This window comes from Elephas maximus, chromosome 22 (assembly GCF_024166365.1).
Source record: "Elephas maximus indicus isolate mEleMax1 chromosome 22, mEleMax1 primary haplotype, whole genome shotgun sequence".
Lineage (NCBI taxonomy): Eukaryota > Metazoa > Chordata > Mammalia > Proboscidea > Elephantidae > Elephas > Elephas maximus.
In genome coordinates this window covers 31,653,098-31,671,286 of record NC_064840.1, presented here as the reverse complement: position 1 = coordinate 31,671,286, position 18,189 = coordinate 31,653,098, and the positions used below count along the sequence as shown (strand labels likewise).

The following is an 18,189-nucleotide window of genomic DNA, read 5'->3' as shown; positions in this document are numbered from 1 at the left end:
GCGATCCAGTTTCAACATTTAGCTTTTATTATTTTTTGGCCCCTTGTACATTTAGAACCTTCAGGCTAAACCTGAAAACAAACACACAAATGAGTTTTTGGAGGCCATTTAGATTTTCTTTTTATGTATGCCACTGAGCTTGGTTCTTGTTTCACCAGCTTTGCTCCCCACCAGCTTGTTACCAGCCTGACAGCAGAGCTGCCAGGCTGAGGTTGGGACATTCTTCAGCAATCTCCATTTGTTGCTGGCCGTCCCGTTTGTCTTCACTGGTGATGTTCCTCCTCTGAAGAAATTATTATTTTTTTTTTTGGAAAAAAATTCTGCTTTTATTTGATTGTTAATGAGTATGTGTGTCTAGGGGGTACCCACTACCGTTGAGTCGATTTTGACTCCTAGCGACCCTATAGGATAGAGTAGAACTGCCCCATAGGGTTTCCAAGGAGCGCCTGGTGGATTTGAACTGCCGACCTTTGGTTAGCAGCCGTAGCTCTTAAATGCTATGCCACCAGGGTTTCCTGTAGGGGGTAGGTAGCCTATTATGAGAGCACCGTGACTATAGAGATGGTGTTTCTGACTTCATCAGATGTCTTTCCAGAGATGTGGAATCTTCAACTTGAACTCAAGTCTCTTGTAAAGAGGAATGTTTTGTTGTATTTCAAGCCTTAGTTCCATGCCACCTCCTCCGAGGAGCCCTCCGGACTGCACCCTTTCCTGCACTCCTCCATCCCAGGCCTTGTAGCCACTAGGGCTCTAATTTATTCCCAAATACTTCTCCCTTTTAGATGTGAGCTCCCTGAGGGCAGGACTCCTGCCTCATTCCACCACACTCAGGGTCCCCATTGTTCAACACTTAATCATTAAGGCTTTTTAAAATTTTTTTTTAAACATCTGTCAGTTCAAGAATTTCTACATGTATAATCAGTGACATTGATTGCATTCTTCAAGTTGTGTAACTGTTCTCCCTATCCTTTTCCAAATTATTCCACCACCATTAACATAAATTCAGTGCCCACTAAACAAAAACTTCCCCTCTCCCCCTCCCTCCCACCCCTGGTAACCACTAATAATCTTGGTTTCTGTATATTTGCTTGTTTCATATAACTGAGATCATACAGTATTTGTCCTTTTCGAGTGACTTATTTCACTCACCATGATGTTTTCAGGGTTCATCCATGTCACGGCATGCATCAGGACTTGATTTCTCTTTATGGCTGAGTAGTATTCCATTGTGTGTTTGTACCACATTTTGTTTATCTGTTCATCCTTTGATGGACATTGTGGTTGTTTCCACCTTTTGGCTATTGTGAAAAGTGCTGCAATGAACAATGGTATACAAGTTTCTGTTTGCACTCCTGCCTTCACTTCCTCTGGGTATATACCTGGCATTGGGATTGCTGGGCATATGGTAGTTCTCTGTTCAACTTTTTGAGGAATAAGGATTGATTGAGCACTTACAGTCTGCTGGTGCTTTTCTGGCACTATGTCATCTTGCTTTCGCAACCGGAAGGAGTTTGTTGTTGTTGTTGGCCTTATTTTACATCTGAAGAAACTGAGGTGCAGAGAGAAATGGGTTGTCTGGGATGACTGGGTATGGCAGGACTGGGGCTGGGAACTGAACCCAGGCCTCTCTGAGTTTGCACGCTGCTGCTGACAGCTTCCCTACCCAGCTCCTAGTAGGTGTACAATGGAAGTCTGCTAAATTGGTGGGGAGGGAGTTTTCCAGTGAGTTCTAGGCTCTGCTGGCCTCAGACATTCCCAATGGGTGCTCCTCCTCTTCCCTAAGCCTTTGCATGGCTGGCTCTTCCTCCCCCTTCTCCTCCTCCTGGTCCCCTCCCCTCTTATTTCTCTCCTCCCTCTTCTCTTCCTCCCCCTCTCTTCATCCTCCCCACCTCCTATTTTTCTTCCTCTTCCTCCCTCTCATTCTCTTCTACTTCTTCCTCTCCCTCCTCCTCCTTCCTCTCCCACTCCTCTTTCTCCTCCTCCTTTTCTTTCTTCTTCTCTTCCTCCTCCCTCTCTCCAACAGCTTATTGAGGTACATTTTTTTTTTACATACTATAAAACTCACTCATTTTAACTGTACAATTTAATAAGATTTACAAATTTACAGAGTTGTACAATCATCACCGCTGTCAAATTCCAGAACATTTTCATCACCCCAGAAAGAAACCTGGGACCCATTAGCAGCCACTCCCCATCCCTATCCCCCCAGCCCCTGACAACTACTAATCTATTTTCTGTCTCTATAATTTTGCCTTTTCTGAATATTTCCTATAAATGGAGTCATACGGTATGCAGTGTTTTTGTGTCTGGCTTCTTTCACTGAGCATGGTGTTTTTGGGTTCATCCATGTTGGAATGTGTATCAATTCTTCATTCCTTTGTGTTAGGCTGGATCCTTCTTGTCATTAGTCCTGTCTTCCCTGACCCCTGACCCCATCTACCCTGTCCTCACCATGGGATAAAAGTTTTCTCCTTTTTTCAGCTGTGGGTTTTAAGTGATTTCAAACGTCCTACCATTGATAAAGAGCTCAGGTGGCACAGTGGTTAAGAGCTCAGCTGCTAATCAAAAGGCCAGCAGTTTGAATCCACCAGCTGCTCCTTGGAAGCCCTGTGGGGCAGTTCTACTCTATCCTGTAGGGTCACTATGAGTCAGAATTGACTTGACGGCAACAGTTTTTTGTTTTTTTTTTTTTTTAAACCATTGATAATGTCTTTTAGGACCCTGTGGGTTGGCTCTGCCCCTGGGATGGAATCAGAGGTGCCTTGCTTGGAGGGCTTCCTGGAGGAGGTGCTGTTTGGGTTGGGTTTGAAGGATGGTTGGATTTCCACAGATGGAAAGGGCATTCCAGGTGGAGGGCGCTGCCTGAGGAAAAGCAGGGAGGCCGAGGTCCCACGACATGAGTAAGGAACGGGTTGGGCAAGAACAGTGGGTCGAGGCCATATAGAGAAGAGCATTGAAGGCCGAGCCAAGAAACAAGGCTGCCAGCCACACGTGGGTGTTGAGCAGGCCCCTCTAGCTTTCTCAGCCAGGGGCCACGTTGAACCGTCTCTGGCCAGCTCCTACACAGGGTTGGCATGCAGTAGACATGACAAACGAGGAGCCTGCTTGGGCTTCTGAGTGACCTGTTGCCATCAAGTTGGCTCCGACTCATAATGACTGTATAGGACAGAGTAGAACTGCCCCATGGGGTTTCCAAGGCTTCATCTTTACAGAAGCAGACTGCTACTTCTTTCTCTCACAGAGCTGCTGGTGGGTTCAAACTGCTGACCTTTTGGTTGGTTAGCAGTCTACTGCTTAACCGCTGTACCACCAGGGCTCCTGGGTTCCTAGAGGGTCCTAAACTCAGATGCCCAAGAGGGCCAGACAATGGTCTGAGCATGGACTGTGGGGAGTGGGAGTAATATGGCCCAGCCAGTTCCTGGGCAGCTGCCATACTGGTCCTACCCGTGTCCCCATGCAGGAATGCAGGCAAGTGGGTGATCTCCCCACGATTCTACACAGGCCGGAAGTCTACATCGTTACACAATATGCTTCTGGTGTTCAGGTCTTGGCAACTAATTCAGATAAACCAATATGGTGCACACACCCTCTTCACCCCTGTTGTCCCTTCTCCCAAAAAATGAGCACTCAAACAAATCACGTCATGCCTAGGGAACTACCAATTTTCTTTTTTCCCTTTATTTATTATGTTTATTGTGCTTTAAGCGGAAGTTTACAAATCAAGTCAGTCTCTCATACAAAAAGTTGTACCTTGCTATGTACTCCTAATTGCTCTCCCTCTAATGAGACAGCACGCTCTTCCTCTCCATCTTGTATTCCCTGTGTCCACACAACCAGCCCCTATCCCCCACTGCCTTCTCATCTTGCCTCCAGACAGGAGCTGCCCACATAATCTCATGTGTCTACTTGAGCCAAGAAGCTCACTCCTCACCAGTATCATTTTCTGTCTTATAGTCCAGTCCAATCCCTGTCTGAAGAGTTGGCTTTGGAAATGGTTCCTGTCTTGGGCTTACAGAAGGTCTGGGGACCATGACCAGCGGGGTCCTTCTAGTGTCAGTCAAACCATTAAGTCTGGTCTTTTTACGAGAATTTGAGGTCTGCATCCCACTGCTCTCCTGTTCCATCAGGGATTCTCTGCTGTGGGAACTACCAGTTTTCAACCTCTGTTGTCCTCTGTGAAGGGGCTCTGGTGGCACAGTGGTTAAAGCACTCCACTGCTAACCAAAAGGTCGGCGGTTCAAACCCACCAGCTGCTCCGAGGGAGAAAGATGTGGCAGTCTGCCTCTTTGAATATTTACAGCCTTGGAAATCCCGTGGGGCAGTTCTGCTCTGTCCTACAGGGTCACTACCAGTCGGAATCAACCCAACGGTAGCGGGTTTGGTTTTGGTTTTATCTTTTGTGAATGCTGATTTGAATTTTAACAAAACCTCCATCTTTTTTACTTCGGGAGGTTTCTGCTAAAACCTAAGCATTTGTGTTGATTTACATCATTTTTTGCACATTCAGTCTTTTTGGAACGAATGAATGAATGACATAAGTAAGAACTGTTTGAGGACCTGCTGTGACCAGGGTCTGCGTTCGGACCCCATGAGGCTGACCAGACATCGGCTTTTGGAGAGCTGACGTATGAGGGGGCTTGAAGGAGGAATGACGGGGATGTGGAGCGTTAGTTACCCCAGAGAAGGCGCTGCAGGACATCAAGCTGGGGCCCTGCTTCCCTCCAGCTTGGAGGCTGCTGGAGGGGGCAGGGGTGGCTAGATCTTGAGCTTGAGACCTCAGTGTGAATAGCAGTGAACCAGGTGAAGAGGAGAGGAGGTGGACAAGTGCCTGTGGTTACTGTAACGAATCACCGCCAACATGGTGGCTCAAAAGAACAAAAATTTATTTTCTCACAGTTTCTAGAGACAGGAAGTCAAGAAATCAAGGTGTCAGCAGGGCCGTACTCCCTCTGAAGGCTTTAGGGGAGCATCCTTCCTTGTCTCTTCTAACGTCTGGTGGCCTCTGGCTTGTGGCTGCATCACTCCAGTCTCTGCCTCCAGCTTCACGTGGTCGCCTCCTCTGTGTCTGTGTTTTCTCTTCTGTCACTTATAAGGATGCTTATCATTTGATTTAGGGCCCACCTGGATAATCAGGATGGTCTCACCTTGAGATACTTTACTTAGTTACATCTGCAAAGACCCTTTCCAAATAAGGTCACGTACACGGGTTCCAGGTGGATGGACCTGTTACAGGGCCACCGTTCAACCCACTACAGGGAGGAAGACTACTTCCAGCTGAGGAACAGCGTGGGCAAATGTCCTGTGGCACATGAATCGTGGGGGCATGGGAGCTGGTGTGGGCTCAGTGGTGAGAGGTGGGCAGGGGCCTGAGGGGCCTCAGGGAGCAGTTTGGGCTTTCTTCCAAGAGTGCAGGAAAGGCGTCCGTGGTGGGGGAAAGTGGTGTGTGCCTTGGTCACATTTGTGCTTTGGGCGGTTCCCCCGATGGGGTGGAGAAGGACCCTGGGGTTGTATGGAGGCCAGCCATGTCCTCTTTGTTGCGGCACTGGACTAGAACGTGGCCAGTAAGGACCCCGTGTCTGCACCGAGACAGTCTGTTCCACTCAGTCAGTGCCCCCTGCCCTCACCCCACCCCGGCCTGACTCACTGGGCCCCCTGACCAGGGAGCCACAGAATGGGTTCACTTCCGACCCGGAGTGTGGGGAGGGCTGGGGTCAGCTGCTCCTTGGGACCATCTCTGAGTGGGAGATTGATGGGTCGGGGCCTGTTTGGGGTCCAATTCTTTGATTTTTCTTTCTATTCTTAGCACCCCTGCCCTGTCTCTGTCATCGTCTCTCTGGCTCCCTGCCCATCCCCCCCGCACCCAGCTTTCCCCCCAACTGTGCTCTGTTCTCTTTGTCCCCAACCGCCTCTCGGGCCATCTGTCCCATGTACTTTCTCTGGGTTCATTTCTTTTCCTCTCTGTGTCTCTCTCCATCTTGGCTTTTTTTTTTTTTTGCTAGATATGTTTCATTCTCAGTGACCGTTCTTCCCTTCCTCCCCTGCCCCCCTTTCCTCTCCTCTCCCCACCCCCTCTCTCTTCTCTACCTCTCTGTTTCGCCTTTTCTCATTTCTCCCTCTGTCTTGTTTTCCTCCATCCGTATTTCCTGAATCCATGTGCCCCTTACCCCTTCATTCTCATACTTTCCTCCTCACCTGTTCCTTTTCCCTTTCGGTCTTCTCTCTCTTTGCCTCCACCTGCCCGTCTCTCCCTGAGTGACTCTCTTCGTCCCTCAATCTTGCCCTGTCTTTATCATCCTCTCTACCCCTTCCAGTCTGTTTCCTTCTCAGTCCTCCTTCTCTGGCCAATGAGAGACTGAATAGTTAACCCTCAGCAGCCTCCGCACCCACAGTGGTCTCTGTCAGATAAGGAAAGAGTCAGGAAGGCACCAGCGGGCTCCTGTCTGCAGGAGCCAGGTAGGAAACTGTTGCTTATGTTATCTTGGTGGCTGCTGACAGTATATCAATCAGTATGTCAGTCAACAGGGGCCACATTTCCCTCTGTTCTGTTAGCCCCCCAGTTATCAGGGCCTACCTCCAAGGCTTCATGTCATCCAGTCAGTCAGCAAGGACCAATACCCCAGCTATATAGTCAGTGAGGAGGACCCAGCCCTCCTACTGTATTACCAGCCAACTTGTAGGGCCCAACCCCCTGATTGTGTTTTCAGTCAGTCAGCAGGGATGAAACCTCCAGCTGAACTGTCAGTCATTCGGTAGGACTCAACCTTCTGGCTGTATCATCAACTGGGACTATCCTCTAACTGTACCATTAGCCTAACTGGAGCAGGGCCCAACCTTCCAGCTGTACTATCAGTCAGTCAGAGATCAAGGCCCAGTCTTCTGGCTGTACTGCCAGTCAGTCTCCAAACAGGGCCCAACCTTCAAGCTGTACTGTCAGTCAGTCAACAAGTAGGGCCTGACCTTCTAACTGTACTGTCAGCCAGCCAGCCAGCCAGCCAGCCAGCCAGCCAGCCAGCCAGCCAGCCAGCCAGCCAGCCAGCCAGCCAGTCAGTCAGTCATTCAGTCATTCAGTCAGGGATCAGGGCCTGACCTTCCTTCTGTACTGTCGGCCAGTCACCAAACAGGGCATGACCTTCTGACTGTACTGTTAGTCAATCAGTGAGCAGGGCCTGACCTTCTAACTGTACTATTAGGAATCAGCGCCTGACCTTCCAGCTGAACTGTCAGTCAGTGAGCAGGGCCTGACCTCCTGACTGTGCTCTTAGTCAGTCAGTCAGGAATGAGGGCCCTATCCTCCAATGATACTGTCAGTCAGTGAGCAGGGCCTGACCTTCTAATTATACTTTTAATACTGTTAGTCAGGGAACAGGGCCTGGCCTTCTGACTGTACTGTCAGTCAGTCAGTGAGCAGGGCCTGACCTTCCAGCTGTATTGTTAGTCAGCCAGCCAGCAAGACCCCTGGCTGTACCATCAGCTGTGCAGTCAGCTGCACCATCACCTGGGACCAACCTCCCCAACTCACTGTCAGTCAGTCGGTGAACAGCTGACTGATCCAATGCTGGCCGGATGTGGGGCCTTGAGCATCAATGAAGCGTAGCCTGTTTTTGAAGAGCTTTGAAGTTCACCCCGTGGTTTCCTCAGCTGCTGAGCTTAGTTCTCCCCCACTGTTGTTTGAGTGGGTTTCCTGTTTGCTGTTCTACCCCGAGTTGGGTGGTGGGGCTCAAGCGTGCAGCACAGATGGACCCAGATGTCTGGGTGGTAAAACTGAGAGGGCAGAGCTGCAGGCTGGGAAGTGGGAGCCCAGCTCTGAGCCCTTGCATGCCTGCTAAGTCCTTGCTTCCCTCCCTCTCAGCCTCACTTCTCCCTTCTCAGAAGGGGAAAAGACCCTGCCTGAGCACCAAATCAGGCTCTCATTTATTGAGCACTCACTGAGTCTCTGAGTCATCACCTTAACTTACATGGAGGAGGTACTGAGTAAGGGGCTCTGGGATCTGACAGGCCTCGGTTTGAATCACTACCTCACTGTTTAGTACCTGGGTTACCTTGCGTAACTCACCTTGCCTCTCTGAACTTCAGTTTCCTCATCTGGACAGTAGAACTGATAATACCTTCCCCATGATATTATTATGACAACTAAACTAGATGTTTGAGTATTATTTCCAACTTGTAAAATGCTCAAACCCCTAAAACGTAGGGATAACATCTTATTTTACTGAAGGGGCAACTGAGGTTCAGAGAGGTGGAGCAACTTGCTAAGGTCATGTTCATTTGAAGGAAACATCCAAGAAAGATTGCCTTGGGTTGGCATTAGGTGTGCTGTAATTTTCATTTTTAGACTCTGAAATTTATGCCATACAACTGGCAGATGATGGCTCTTTCTCTCCTCTCCTCCCTAATCCTTCTCCTCCTGCCCTCTGCTGCCCACAGGAGTTGGAGAAACTAGTACTCATGGTTAGAAGGCCTGAGTTCCAACCTTGGCTCAGTTACCAACTTGCTGTGTGACCTTAGCCAAGTCACTTGTCCTCTCTGGGCCTTGGCTTCTCCCTCTATAAAATGAGGAAAAACAAGTCAGCACTGCTCAGAAGCTTAGCTGAGGTTGGAAGGAATGTGACTGATATCAGGAGGAGCTGTGTAAACCCATGGCATCCTGAGTGAATTTATTTCCTTTCTCTGTCAGGACTGGTGGGGCCTCCCTCTTGTTGCGTGGTTTGGGGGAGGGACCACACACACTCATACACGCCACAAACACACTACCACCCGTACACTCACACACACTTGTATGCGTATGCACACTCACGCTAACATGCACACACAGTTGCATACGTACACCCTTCCACCCACGTGGTCACACATACACAATTCACATTGACACACACTAATGCATACACAGTTCTCTGCACTTGCGTCTACACATGCACACAGCCAATCGCATGTACACACATACTCATGCCTACAGTCTCACACATACCACACATAGACACACACACCACCCACGCTGACACTAGCACACACACAGTCGTACATGAATACATACACACATCCATCACACACACACAAACACTCGCACTTACACTTTGGTTCCAGGCTTCCTCTTTGCCCTTCCTGCCACACACCCGAAAAGCCCTCTGTGCCCAGAGTAGCCTTCACCTGGCGCCCAGCGGGGGCTGAGGGTCCAGGTAACTCGGTGGGCTCAGCAGGAGCAGCCCCTGGACCTGCCTGACTGGACTAGCCGCTTGCGATGCTCCCTGGGGCTCACGTGACCAAGCAGCAGCTTCTCTGGCTCCAAAGCAGCTGTGACCATCAACAGGCCGTCCGCTGGCTGTCAGCCGACTTCTGAATGATTCATGCAGCTGTGAACTTGACTCCCTGTGACAAGCGGTGCGGGAAGAGCCGCCCCCTCCAGGGGAGGACTGGCAGCGTGTACAGTGCTGGTGGCATAACCCCCGGCTGCCAGCCATGGAGTATTATTACTGCCCCAGCTTGCTGAAACTCTTGCAGTACCTCTGGGTGAGTGCGGGCACCTGAACTTGTATTTCCTTCTTTTTCTTCTCCTTCCTCATCATGCCAAGTTTGCTGTTTGCGCTGTTTGGCTCTGCTGGGCTAGCAGTGTCTCTAGTTTCCCTAAGAAATGGTGGTTGTTACAAGGAGGAGGGAGTGTTGAGTAAGGGATTCAGGGACCTTGGTTGGGAGGCAGAAGTTTGTAGAAAAAGTGTGGAGTCCTGAAGCGTAATGAAGACAGAGTGTCCCAGATACTGGTCACAACTGGGGACACTTCCAGTCCTCAGGGAAAGAAGAAAAACAAGGACAATGTTAGCATTTCAGAAAGCAAAATTTCTTTGATTTAAGGGACAATTCTTTCTTCTGGAATTAGATGCTTCTTGCCTTTTTTGGATGTCTAAAAATGTCCTTTCTTTTATGAAGTGAAAATTAGAGTCGATTCTATTTTTCTTTGAACGAACTTTTTAAACCAAATTAAAAAGTTGGAATCCTCACATTGCGTTCCCTCCTCCATTTAGCAGAGAGAGGGAGGAAAAAGAAAACTTTGCCTGGTGAAATGCCAAAGCCGGGGAACCCACGCAGAAGGGCTTTGTGAGGTGTAACGTGATTTGCAGATCTTCTTTTGACTCCTGGCTCTGAGGCTGACCTGCCGTGTGTTCTTAGGCAAGTTGCTTCCCCTCTCTGGCCTGTTTCCGTAGCTGTGAAACTCAGGTGTGGGCGTAGATGACTGTGGGTCATGTGAAATACATCAAGTTTCTGTGAACAGAGATGCTTAGTCGTACAATCACATGTGGGTCTTGAAGTTTTCCAGAACATTTGCCATTGGGTGGAGAATGCCCAGAAGGCAAAATCTTGGGAAATATTATATTTCCCCCTGCTGAATGTTTGCAAATACTTCAGATGCCTTCTCACCCAGGGAACTTTCCGGAGCTCCTAAAAATACAACTTTAGGAAACATTGTCCTTTAGTTTCTTTTCCCCCAGCACCCTCTCTCTCCCGAGTCTTCTGGAGCAGTTGGAAAACAGGAGACCCCGCCTGGTTCATGTCCTTTGATTACTGACATTTGGGTATTTTCATATTATAAATGTAACAGTTATGGTTTTACTTTAGCTTTGTGTTCGTGGTTACAGAAATAATACATGGACGTGGTAGAAAACTGGGAAAATCCAGAAAAACACGAAGAATAAGTTACCAGTGACTGTTGGAGTAGGTCCCTGGGTGGTATAAATGGTTTACGCTCGACTGCTATCCTAAAGATTGGCGGTTTGAACCCAGCTAGCAGTGCCAAGGGAGGAAAGTCCTGGCCATCTGCTTCTGTAAAGACAACAGCCAGGAAAACCCTATGGAGCAGTTCTACTTTGTAATGCATGGGGTTGCCCATGAGTCAGAATTGACTTGATGGCAATGGGTTTTTTGTTAGTTTGTTTTTATCATCATTAGTATCTTTGAATCCTGCCGTCCGCAGCGTCCTGATGGCTTTGATGCACCAGCTGTGTGTCAGGCTCTGGGCTCAGTGCTGGGGACTGGGGGTGCAAGGATGACAAAGATACAGTCCACATCCTCCAGGAACTCAGAGCTTGGTGTACGTGCTGGGCACGTCAACAAAGGGCTACGATCATACGTTCGTTCAACAAACATTTGTTGTGGCTGTTGGGTGCCGTTGAGTTGATTCTGACTCATAGTGAACCCATGTGATGGAGTAGAACTGCCCCATAGGGTTTTCTAGGCTGCAGTCTTTATGGAAGCAGATCACCAGGCCTTCCTCCCAATGAACTGCTGAGTGGGTTCAAACCACCAACCTACCAGTTAGCAGCCAAACGCTTACAGTAAGTGTTGCACCACCAGGGCTCCTTTAACAAACACTTACGGAGCAGCAATTCTGAGCTAGTGTCAGATACTCAGAATACAGGGGTGAGCAAGACACACATGGTCCCCTGGCCTTGTGACACTTACAGTCCAGCAAGACACAGACCCTGCACAAGGCAATGGAACAGAGACCATGTGTGCTGTGGTGGGGGTGTGTACATTGCTACAGGAGATGGGATCTCATCCAGGGTGGCAGAGGGGTCCAGGAGACCCACCCCAAGTAAGCTGCACCCTGAAGGATAAGTAGGAGCCAGCAAGTGATGCTAGGGCAAGGGCCCAGGGGAAGATGTGCCAGGCAGAGGGGACAGCATGTGCAGGGATCTGGGGTGGGATGAAGAAGAGTAACAGCACAGGACATGTCTCTGGTGGCTTCAAGGAACTTTCATAAACTCAGCCTGGCCAGGAGTGAGATGGAAGGGTGGAGGATGCTCTTAGCCTCCTGGGGGCAGCTTTGCAGGTGCATAGAGACACTTCTTACCCAGCTTTGCCCCGTGTGACCTCGGGAAGTCTCTCCCTCTCTAAGCCTTGGTTTCCCCATCTGGACAGGACGAGTTGGGATGAGGCGGGCTAGAAGGTCTTTCCCAGACTTGATGCTGAGAGATTTCCACTTGGCCACCCAGCCTCTTGTGGGTGACCACATCCCAGAGTATCAGGGAGCCAAGCGGCTTGCCGCTGGCTTTGCAAGTGACCCACAAGTCCTCTGCCCCTCCAAGTGTAACAAACACGTGTGTAACAGGACCAGGGGCTGGAATTAGCCCTTGTGTCTGGAACGTTAAGCTGGAAACCCTTGCTTGTTAAATCAGGTTCCTTTCTGGTTCAAACCCTTGCTGAGAATTTACATTTCTGACAAGTTCCCAGGCAGAAGGGACCAGTTCTGAGAACCCCTAGTAGAGCAGCGGTTCTCAAAACTTATTACACATAAGAATCACCTGGGGATCTTGTTAAAATGTAGATTCTGATTCAGTACATCTGGGGTGGAAATGAAAATTCTCAGCAGAGGTTCGAACCAGAACGAACCGGTTTGAAGCCCTGTGTTAAACTCGTGAGGAAGCTTGGGAATGTGGAAAAACTATAAGCTTTGGACCTGGATTGTGATGAAGCCGTGTGTCCTTGAACAGACCACTTCTCCTTCCTGAACCTCAGCTTCCTCATTTGCGGGTTGGGGCAAAGCTATCTTAGTGTCTTAGGACTGCCGTAGCAAAAGACCACCAACGGGGTGGCTTATAAGAGCAGAAATGTTATATCTCACGGTTCTGGAGCCTGGGTGTCCAAATGAACTTGTCAGCTGGATCTCTAGGGGAGGAAATCTCTAGAAGAGGATCCTGTTCTTGTCTCTCCCAGCTGTTCCTTGGTTTGTAGATGTATTTTTACGTGGTTCTCCTTCCTGTGTCTCCCTGTGTCTCTTCACCTCTTTTATAAGGACATCTCTGTGATTGGATTAGGATCCACCCTACTCCAGTATGACCTCATGTTCACTTAACTGATAACATCTTTAAAGACCCTATTTCCAAGTAGGGTCACTTTCACAGGTAGCAGGGGTTCGGACTTTAAAATACTTTTTTGGAGGATACAATTTAATCTGTAGTAGTCTGTCCTCTGCCCCCCGCCCCAAATCCATGCCCTTCCCACATGCAAAAGTCTTAACCCATTCCAGCATGAACTTTAAGTCTAAAATTTCATTAAAAAAAAAAAAAAATTTATTGTGCTTTAAGTGAAAGTTTACAAATCAAGTCAGACTCTCATACAAAAATTTATAAACAGCTTGCTATATACTCCTAATTTCTCTCCCCCTAATGAGACAGCACACTCCTTCCCTCCACTCTCTCTTTTCGTGTCCATTCGGCCAGCTTCTGACCCTCTGCAGCCTCCCATCTCCCCTCCAGATAGGAGATACCAACATAGTCTCATGTGTCTACTTGATCCAAGAAGCTCATTCTTCACCAGTATAGTTTTCTATCCCATAGTCCAGTCCAATCCCTGTCTGAAGGGTTGGCTTTGGGAATGGTTCCTGTCTTGGACTAACAGAAGGTCTGGGGACTATGACCTCCAGGGTCATTCTAGTCTCAGTCAGACCATTAAGTCTGGTCTTTTTACGAGAATTTGGGGTCTGCATCCCACTGTTCTCCTGCTCCCTCAGGGGTTCTCTCTTGTGTTCCCTGTCAGAGCAGTCTTCAGTTGTAGCCAGGCACCATCTAGTTCTTCTGGTCTCAGATAATATAGACTCCGCTTTATGTGGCCGTTTCTGCCTCTTGGGCTCATAATTACTTTGTGTCTTTGGTGTTCTTCATTCTCCTTTGCTCCAGGTGGGTTGAGACCAGTTGATGCATCTTAGGTGGCCGCTTGCTGCGTAAAATCTCATCTTTTAAATCATCTAAATCAGGTATAGGTGAGTCTCTGGGCATGGTCCATCCTGGAGCAGTCTTTGGATCAGCATGGCTCTCTCCTTATTTCTCTCAGATCTGTGTTTAATGTCACTTCTTCAGTGAAGTCCTGCCTGACCACTCTGTCTAAACCAGTCCCCCCAACCCCCGCCACCTCCAACATTCCTTGTCACATTACCATAATTTTTTTTTTTTTTTTTAACAAATGTTTTGTTTTGGAATACTTTCAGATTTTCAAAAAAGTTGCAGAAATAGTAGAGAGAGTTCCTGGATACCCTTCATCCAGCTTCCCCCAATGTTAGCATTTTACCATAACTGGTACGTTTGTCCAATGTAAGAAATTAACATTGATACATTAGTATTAACTATTACTGTTAATCTGAGTTGTGCTGTCGACTCTGACTCATGATAACCTCTTTCATGTCTGAGTAGAACTGTGCTGCATAGGGTTTCAGGGGCTGATTTTTTTTTGAAAGTAAGTTGCCAGGCCTTTCTTTCCAGGCATCTTTGGGTAGACTCGAACCTCCAACCTTTCAGTTATCAGCTGAATGCGTTAACTGTTTGCACTTCCCAGGGACTCCTACTCTTAACTAAATTTTATTCCAGTAGTTCTCCTTCCAAGGTGATTGTACTCTCAGGGGAACATTTGGCAATTTCTGAAGACATGTTTGGTTGTCACAACTGATGGGGTGGGGAGGGTGGGGTGCTTTTGCATCTAGTGGGGAGAGGCCAGGGATGCTGCTAAACATCCTACAGTGCATAGCACAGTACCCACCACCATCACAACAAAGAACGATCCAACCCCAAATGTCAGTAATGCTGAGGTTGAGAAACCCTGCTTTATTCAGATTTCACCGGATTTTCCACGGATATCCATTTTCTCTTCCACCGTCCAACCCAGAATCCCACATTGTATTTTGCTTCTCTTCCTTCTCTGGGTGGGGAGGGGCCTCACCAACTGCTCGCTGACGGAATGAATGAATACATGCGTGCCTGTATGCTGGACACCCACATTTTGTGTGCCCAGTGATGGCACCAACATCTGCCCACATCGTTGAGGGACACTTTGTAAACATGGTGTTTAATGGCTCCTTAGTATCCCCCTTGTCTTCAGCTGGGATTTATTAGCCCTGTGCTTGGATACTTGGGTTGCTTCCAGGCATCCACTGTTATGCATAACTTGGTAAGAAATGTCCTTGGCCTGAAATCTTTAGTCCCGTTTCAGGTTACTTCCTAAATCAACTTCTGAGAAGTGGGGCTAGGCGTAGGCCGCAGCAGGTTTTGGTAAAGTCGTCATTTGTTGGTGGGATGTGGGTGGCTTCCTCTTGGTGGCCTGAGCCCTCCAGGAAGGTGCTGTTCTATCCTGGTGTGGGGGGAGGAACCACCCTCGCCATCAAGCCCTGTGTCTGGTCAAGCATCAGGTGGGAAGTGGGAGCAGGCGATTCAGTTTCTGTTTTAAGTCATTAGTAATTGTAGCTGATGGCTGCTGCTGCCGCCACGGCTGTTTTGAAAAGTTACTTAATCTCCTTTGTTTCTAAGATAACCCAGCCAGACTGTTTCAAGGCTCCTGGCCTTGTTGGGGCATTGGCATCAAGTTGGTTGTTTGTGGTTGTCAATTGCAACAATTAGTAATAATAATAACAACAGCCCCACCACCACCACATCATTCCCACTGAGTGTTTACAACATCCTGGACCTGTGCTAAGTGATTGTCACAGGTGTTTCCTTGTATCATCACAAGAACCTATGGGTAGATTATCCCCATTTTGCAGTTGGGAAAATTGAGGCCCAGAGGTTAAGTAGCTAGGAAGTATCTGAGCCTGTATTTGAACCTGGGTCTTCCTCTGTATCATCCTAACTACTTCGTTAAGTCTGATCTTCTCATTTCTCAGATGGGGAAACTGAGGCCCACATGGTTGAGGCCAGCCTGCAGGAAAGCTTTTTATTTATGTAAAGCGTCTCATGGGGGAGGATTATGGGAGGATGTTTCACTAGACCAAGCTGGGCTCTAGAGGAAGAGAGCCCTGGCCTGAAATATCCCAGCTCGACTTCTTCACCACTCTGAGTCTCAGTTTTCCCATCTATAAATGGGGGTGGGGGACAGTGGGAGAGCAGTAAGCCCTGCCTTACAGGACTGTGCTGCAGATTAGGTAAGATAAGAGGAGTTCGTGTCCTTGGTACAGGGCTGGGCTCAGAGTGAGTGATTAGTGTCTAGATTTTTGAGCAGACTCTGGTATAATGGCAGAGATGACTCCCTCCACCCCCTACCCCGGCTTTCCCAGGCTCCGCATTAGGCAGCCTTTTCAGTCTGCTTGACCAACATGTGGCTTCCTCTGTACTGCGTCACTCACAGCCAAGGGGGTTGCCCAGAGCATAGCGGGGAGGTGCTGGGGTGTCATAAATATATCCAGTGGCTTTGAAGCCAAGGTGACCTACGGGGTCTGTGACCTGGCAGGGGCTTCTGACGGCTACTTCCGGAAAATGGCACCTGACACAGAGACGGGGACGCAGCACTGTCTCCCTGTGCTGTTGGTTGCATGTCCTTCCAATAAAAAAGGAAAACCAAACCCGTTCCCATCGAGTCGATTGCGACTCATAGTGACCCCATAAAACTGCCCCATAGGGTTTCCAAGGAGCGGCTGGTAGATTCCAACTGCCAGCCTTTTGTTTAGCAGCTGAACACTTTAACTACTGCACCACCAGGGCTCCACGTGCCCCTCCCCTACCCCTTTCAGATGATTTCTTGCCCAGATCTGTGGTTCAAGGAGCTTGTTCTCCATTGAATGGTGGGGAAAGCCACTCCATGTTTCAAGTGTCTCTAAGCTTTGTCTCCCCACATTCACCTCTATGCCAGATCTTTGATGGACATATCCAAACTTGGTTAGTTTGGCTCTCCCTCCACCGGGCTTTCTTGCTACTTCTTTACTTAGCTGTTATAGCCAACTCTGAGTGCCATCACCTCCATGAATAATGTTTTTGTTGCTGCTGGGTGCCATCAAGTCAATTCTGGCGGATAGCAACCCCACGTGACAGAGTAGAACTGCCCCACAGGGTTTGCTAGGCTGTTGTCTTTACAGGAACAGAAAGCCAGGTCTTTCTTCTGCAGAGCTCCTCGGTGGGGTGGGACCATCAACCTTTTGATTAGCAGCTGAGCACTTAGCTGTTGCACCACCAAGGCTCCTGTGAAGAATAATTATAGTAATAAAACAACGACATGCATTTATTTCCTCATACTTGAAGCACTTCAACATGTGACATCTCAATAAAGCCTCCTAACAACCCCGAGGAGGTAGATATTCTTATTCTCATTTTACAGATGAAAAAAAAATTTTTTTTGAGGTGCGAAGAAATTAGGTAACTCCCTGATGTTAAATAGATTTGAACTTGGGAAGTCAGACTCTAGAGCTAATAGGTTTGATTCTTGCATCCATCAAGGAAGGAAGGTCTTCTTGCTCATGCTGAAAGCCCAGTCCCTGTACAGGGATTGGCACATAGTAGCTGCTCAATGAACATGAGTTGACTGACAGCCCAAGTGTGTGGAAGGCTGTGGTGGGACATCAACGGCTATGAACTTGAGCATGGTAACAAGTACTCAGACAATCTCTGTGAACAATTGTGGTGGCTGTTAACAGTACTATTACCAGCTCCAGAAGCTCAGATCATGACGGCTTTAGCTTGTGCTAAGGGTCTGGCCTGGCTTTGCGATGCCTGTGGTCAAAATAGAAGAACTGGTTATTTTTGTGCAGCTTGAGTTGGGCCTGAGGTTGGGGCCACGGGATGGTTTGTGTCATGTGAGGTTTGCATCCGATTCAAGGTGTGGAGGCCATTTTAGACTTGGTCGCAGAGTGAAGAACAGCCTTGGAGGCTAGCTCTCCTGGCTTCTACCCATACTGGACCACTTAGGAACAGAGCGGGGGGCCTCAACAAACCTCTTAACCTTTTAGAAACTCAGTTTTGCCATCTGTCATCGTTGTTAGTTGTCATTGAAGTCGATTTTGACTCTTGGCGTCCCCACATGTGCAGAGTAGAACTGTCCTATAGAGTTTCCAAGGCTGGGACCTTTCAGAAGCAGATTGCCAGGCCTGTCTTCCAAGGCACCTCTGGGTGAGTTCGAACTTCCAACCTTTTAGCTAGTCATTGAGCCCTGAACTGTTTGCGCCACCATCTGTGGAGTGGGAACAATGATAAGATCACCTTTGTGGGGCATCCTGAGGACTCAGTGAGGCAATGCAAGCAAAGCCAGGCACGTAGTAGGTGCTGAATAAGTGTAAGCCAATGACACCAGTACTAGACACCCAGTGGGTCCTCGATTTAGTCTGGTTACACCCATGTCCCCAGCCCTATTCTAAGTGCTTGGGATACATCAGTGAACAAGACAGTCAATGATCCTGGCCTCGAGGGCTGCCATTCTAACTGAGGGTTCAAGTGATAAACCATGGACAAGATA

At 48.5% G+C, this 18,189-nt stretch overlaps 1 protein-coding gene across 9 annotated transcripts in view; it reads left to right on the top strand.

Moving 5' to 3' along the window:
- The window catches only part of KIAA1671 (KIAA1671 ortholog), a 239,253-nt gene that overhangs the window by 100,833 nt on the left and 120,231 nt on the right, over positions 1-18,189 (top strand). Inside the window, exon 1 of one of the 9 annotated variants that reach the window (XM_049866981.1) lies at positions 6,089-9,504. The exons of 7 other annotated variants lie outside the window; for them this stretch is intronic. In XM_049866981.1, the coding sequence (XP_049722938.1) occupies positions 9,454-9,504 (51 nt within the window). In that variant the 5' untranslated portion in view covers positions 6,089-9,453. Of the gene's footprint in view, positions 1-6,088; positions 9,505-18,189 lie in introns of those variants that run through there. One more of the 9 variants, XM_049866980.1, reaches the window with a different exon arrangement.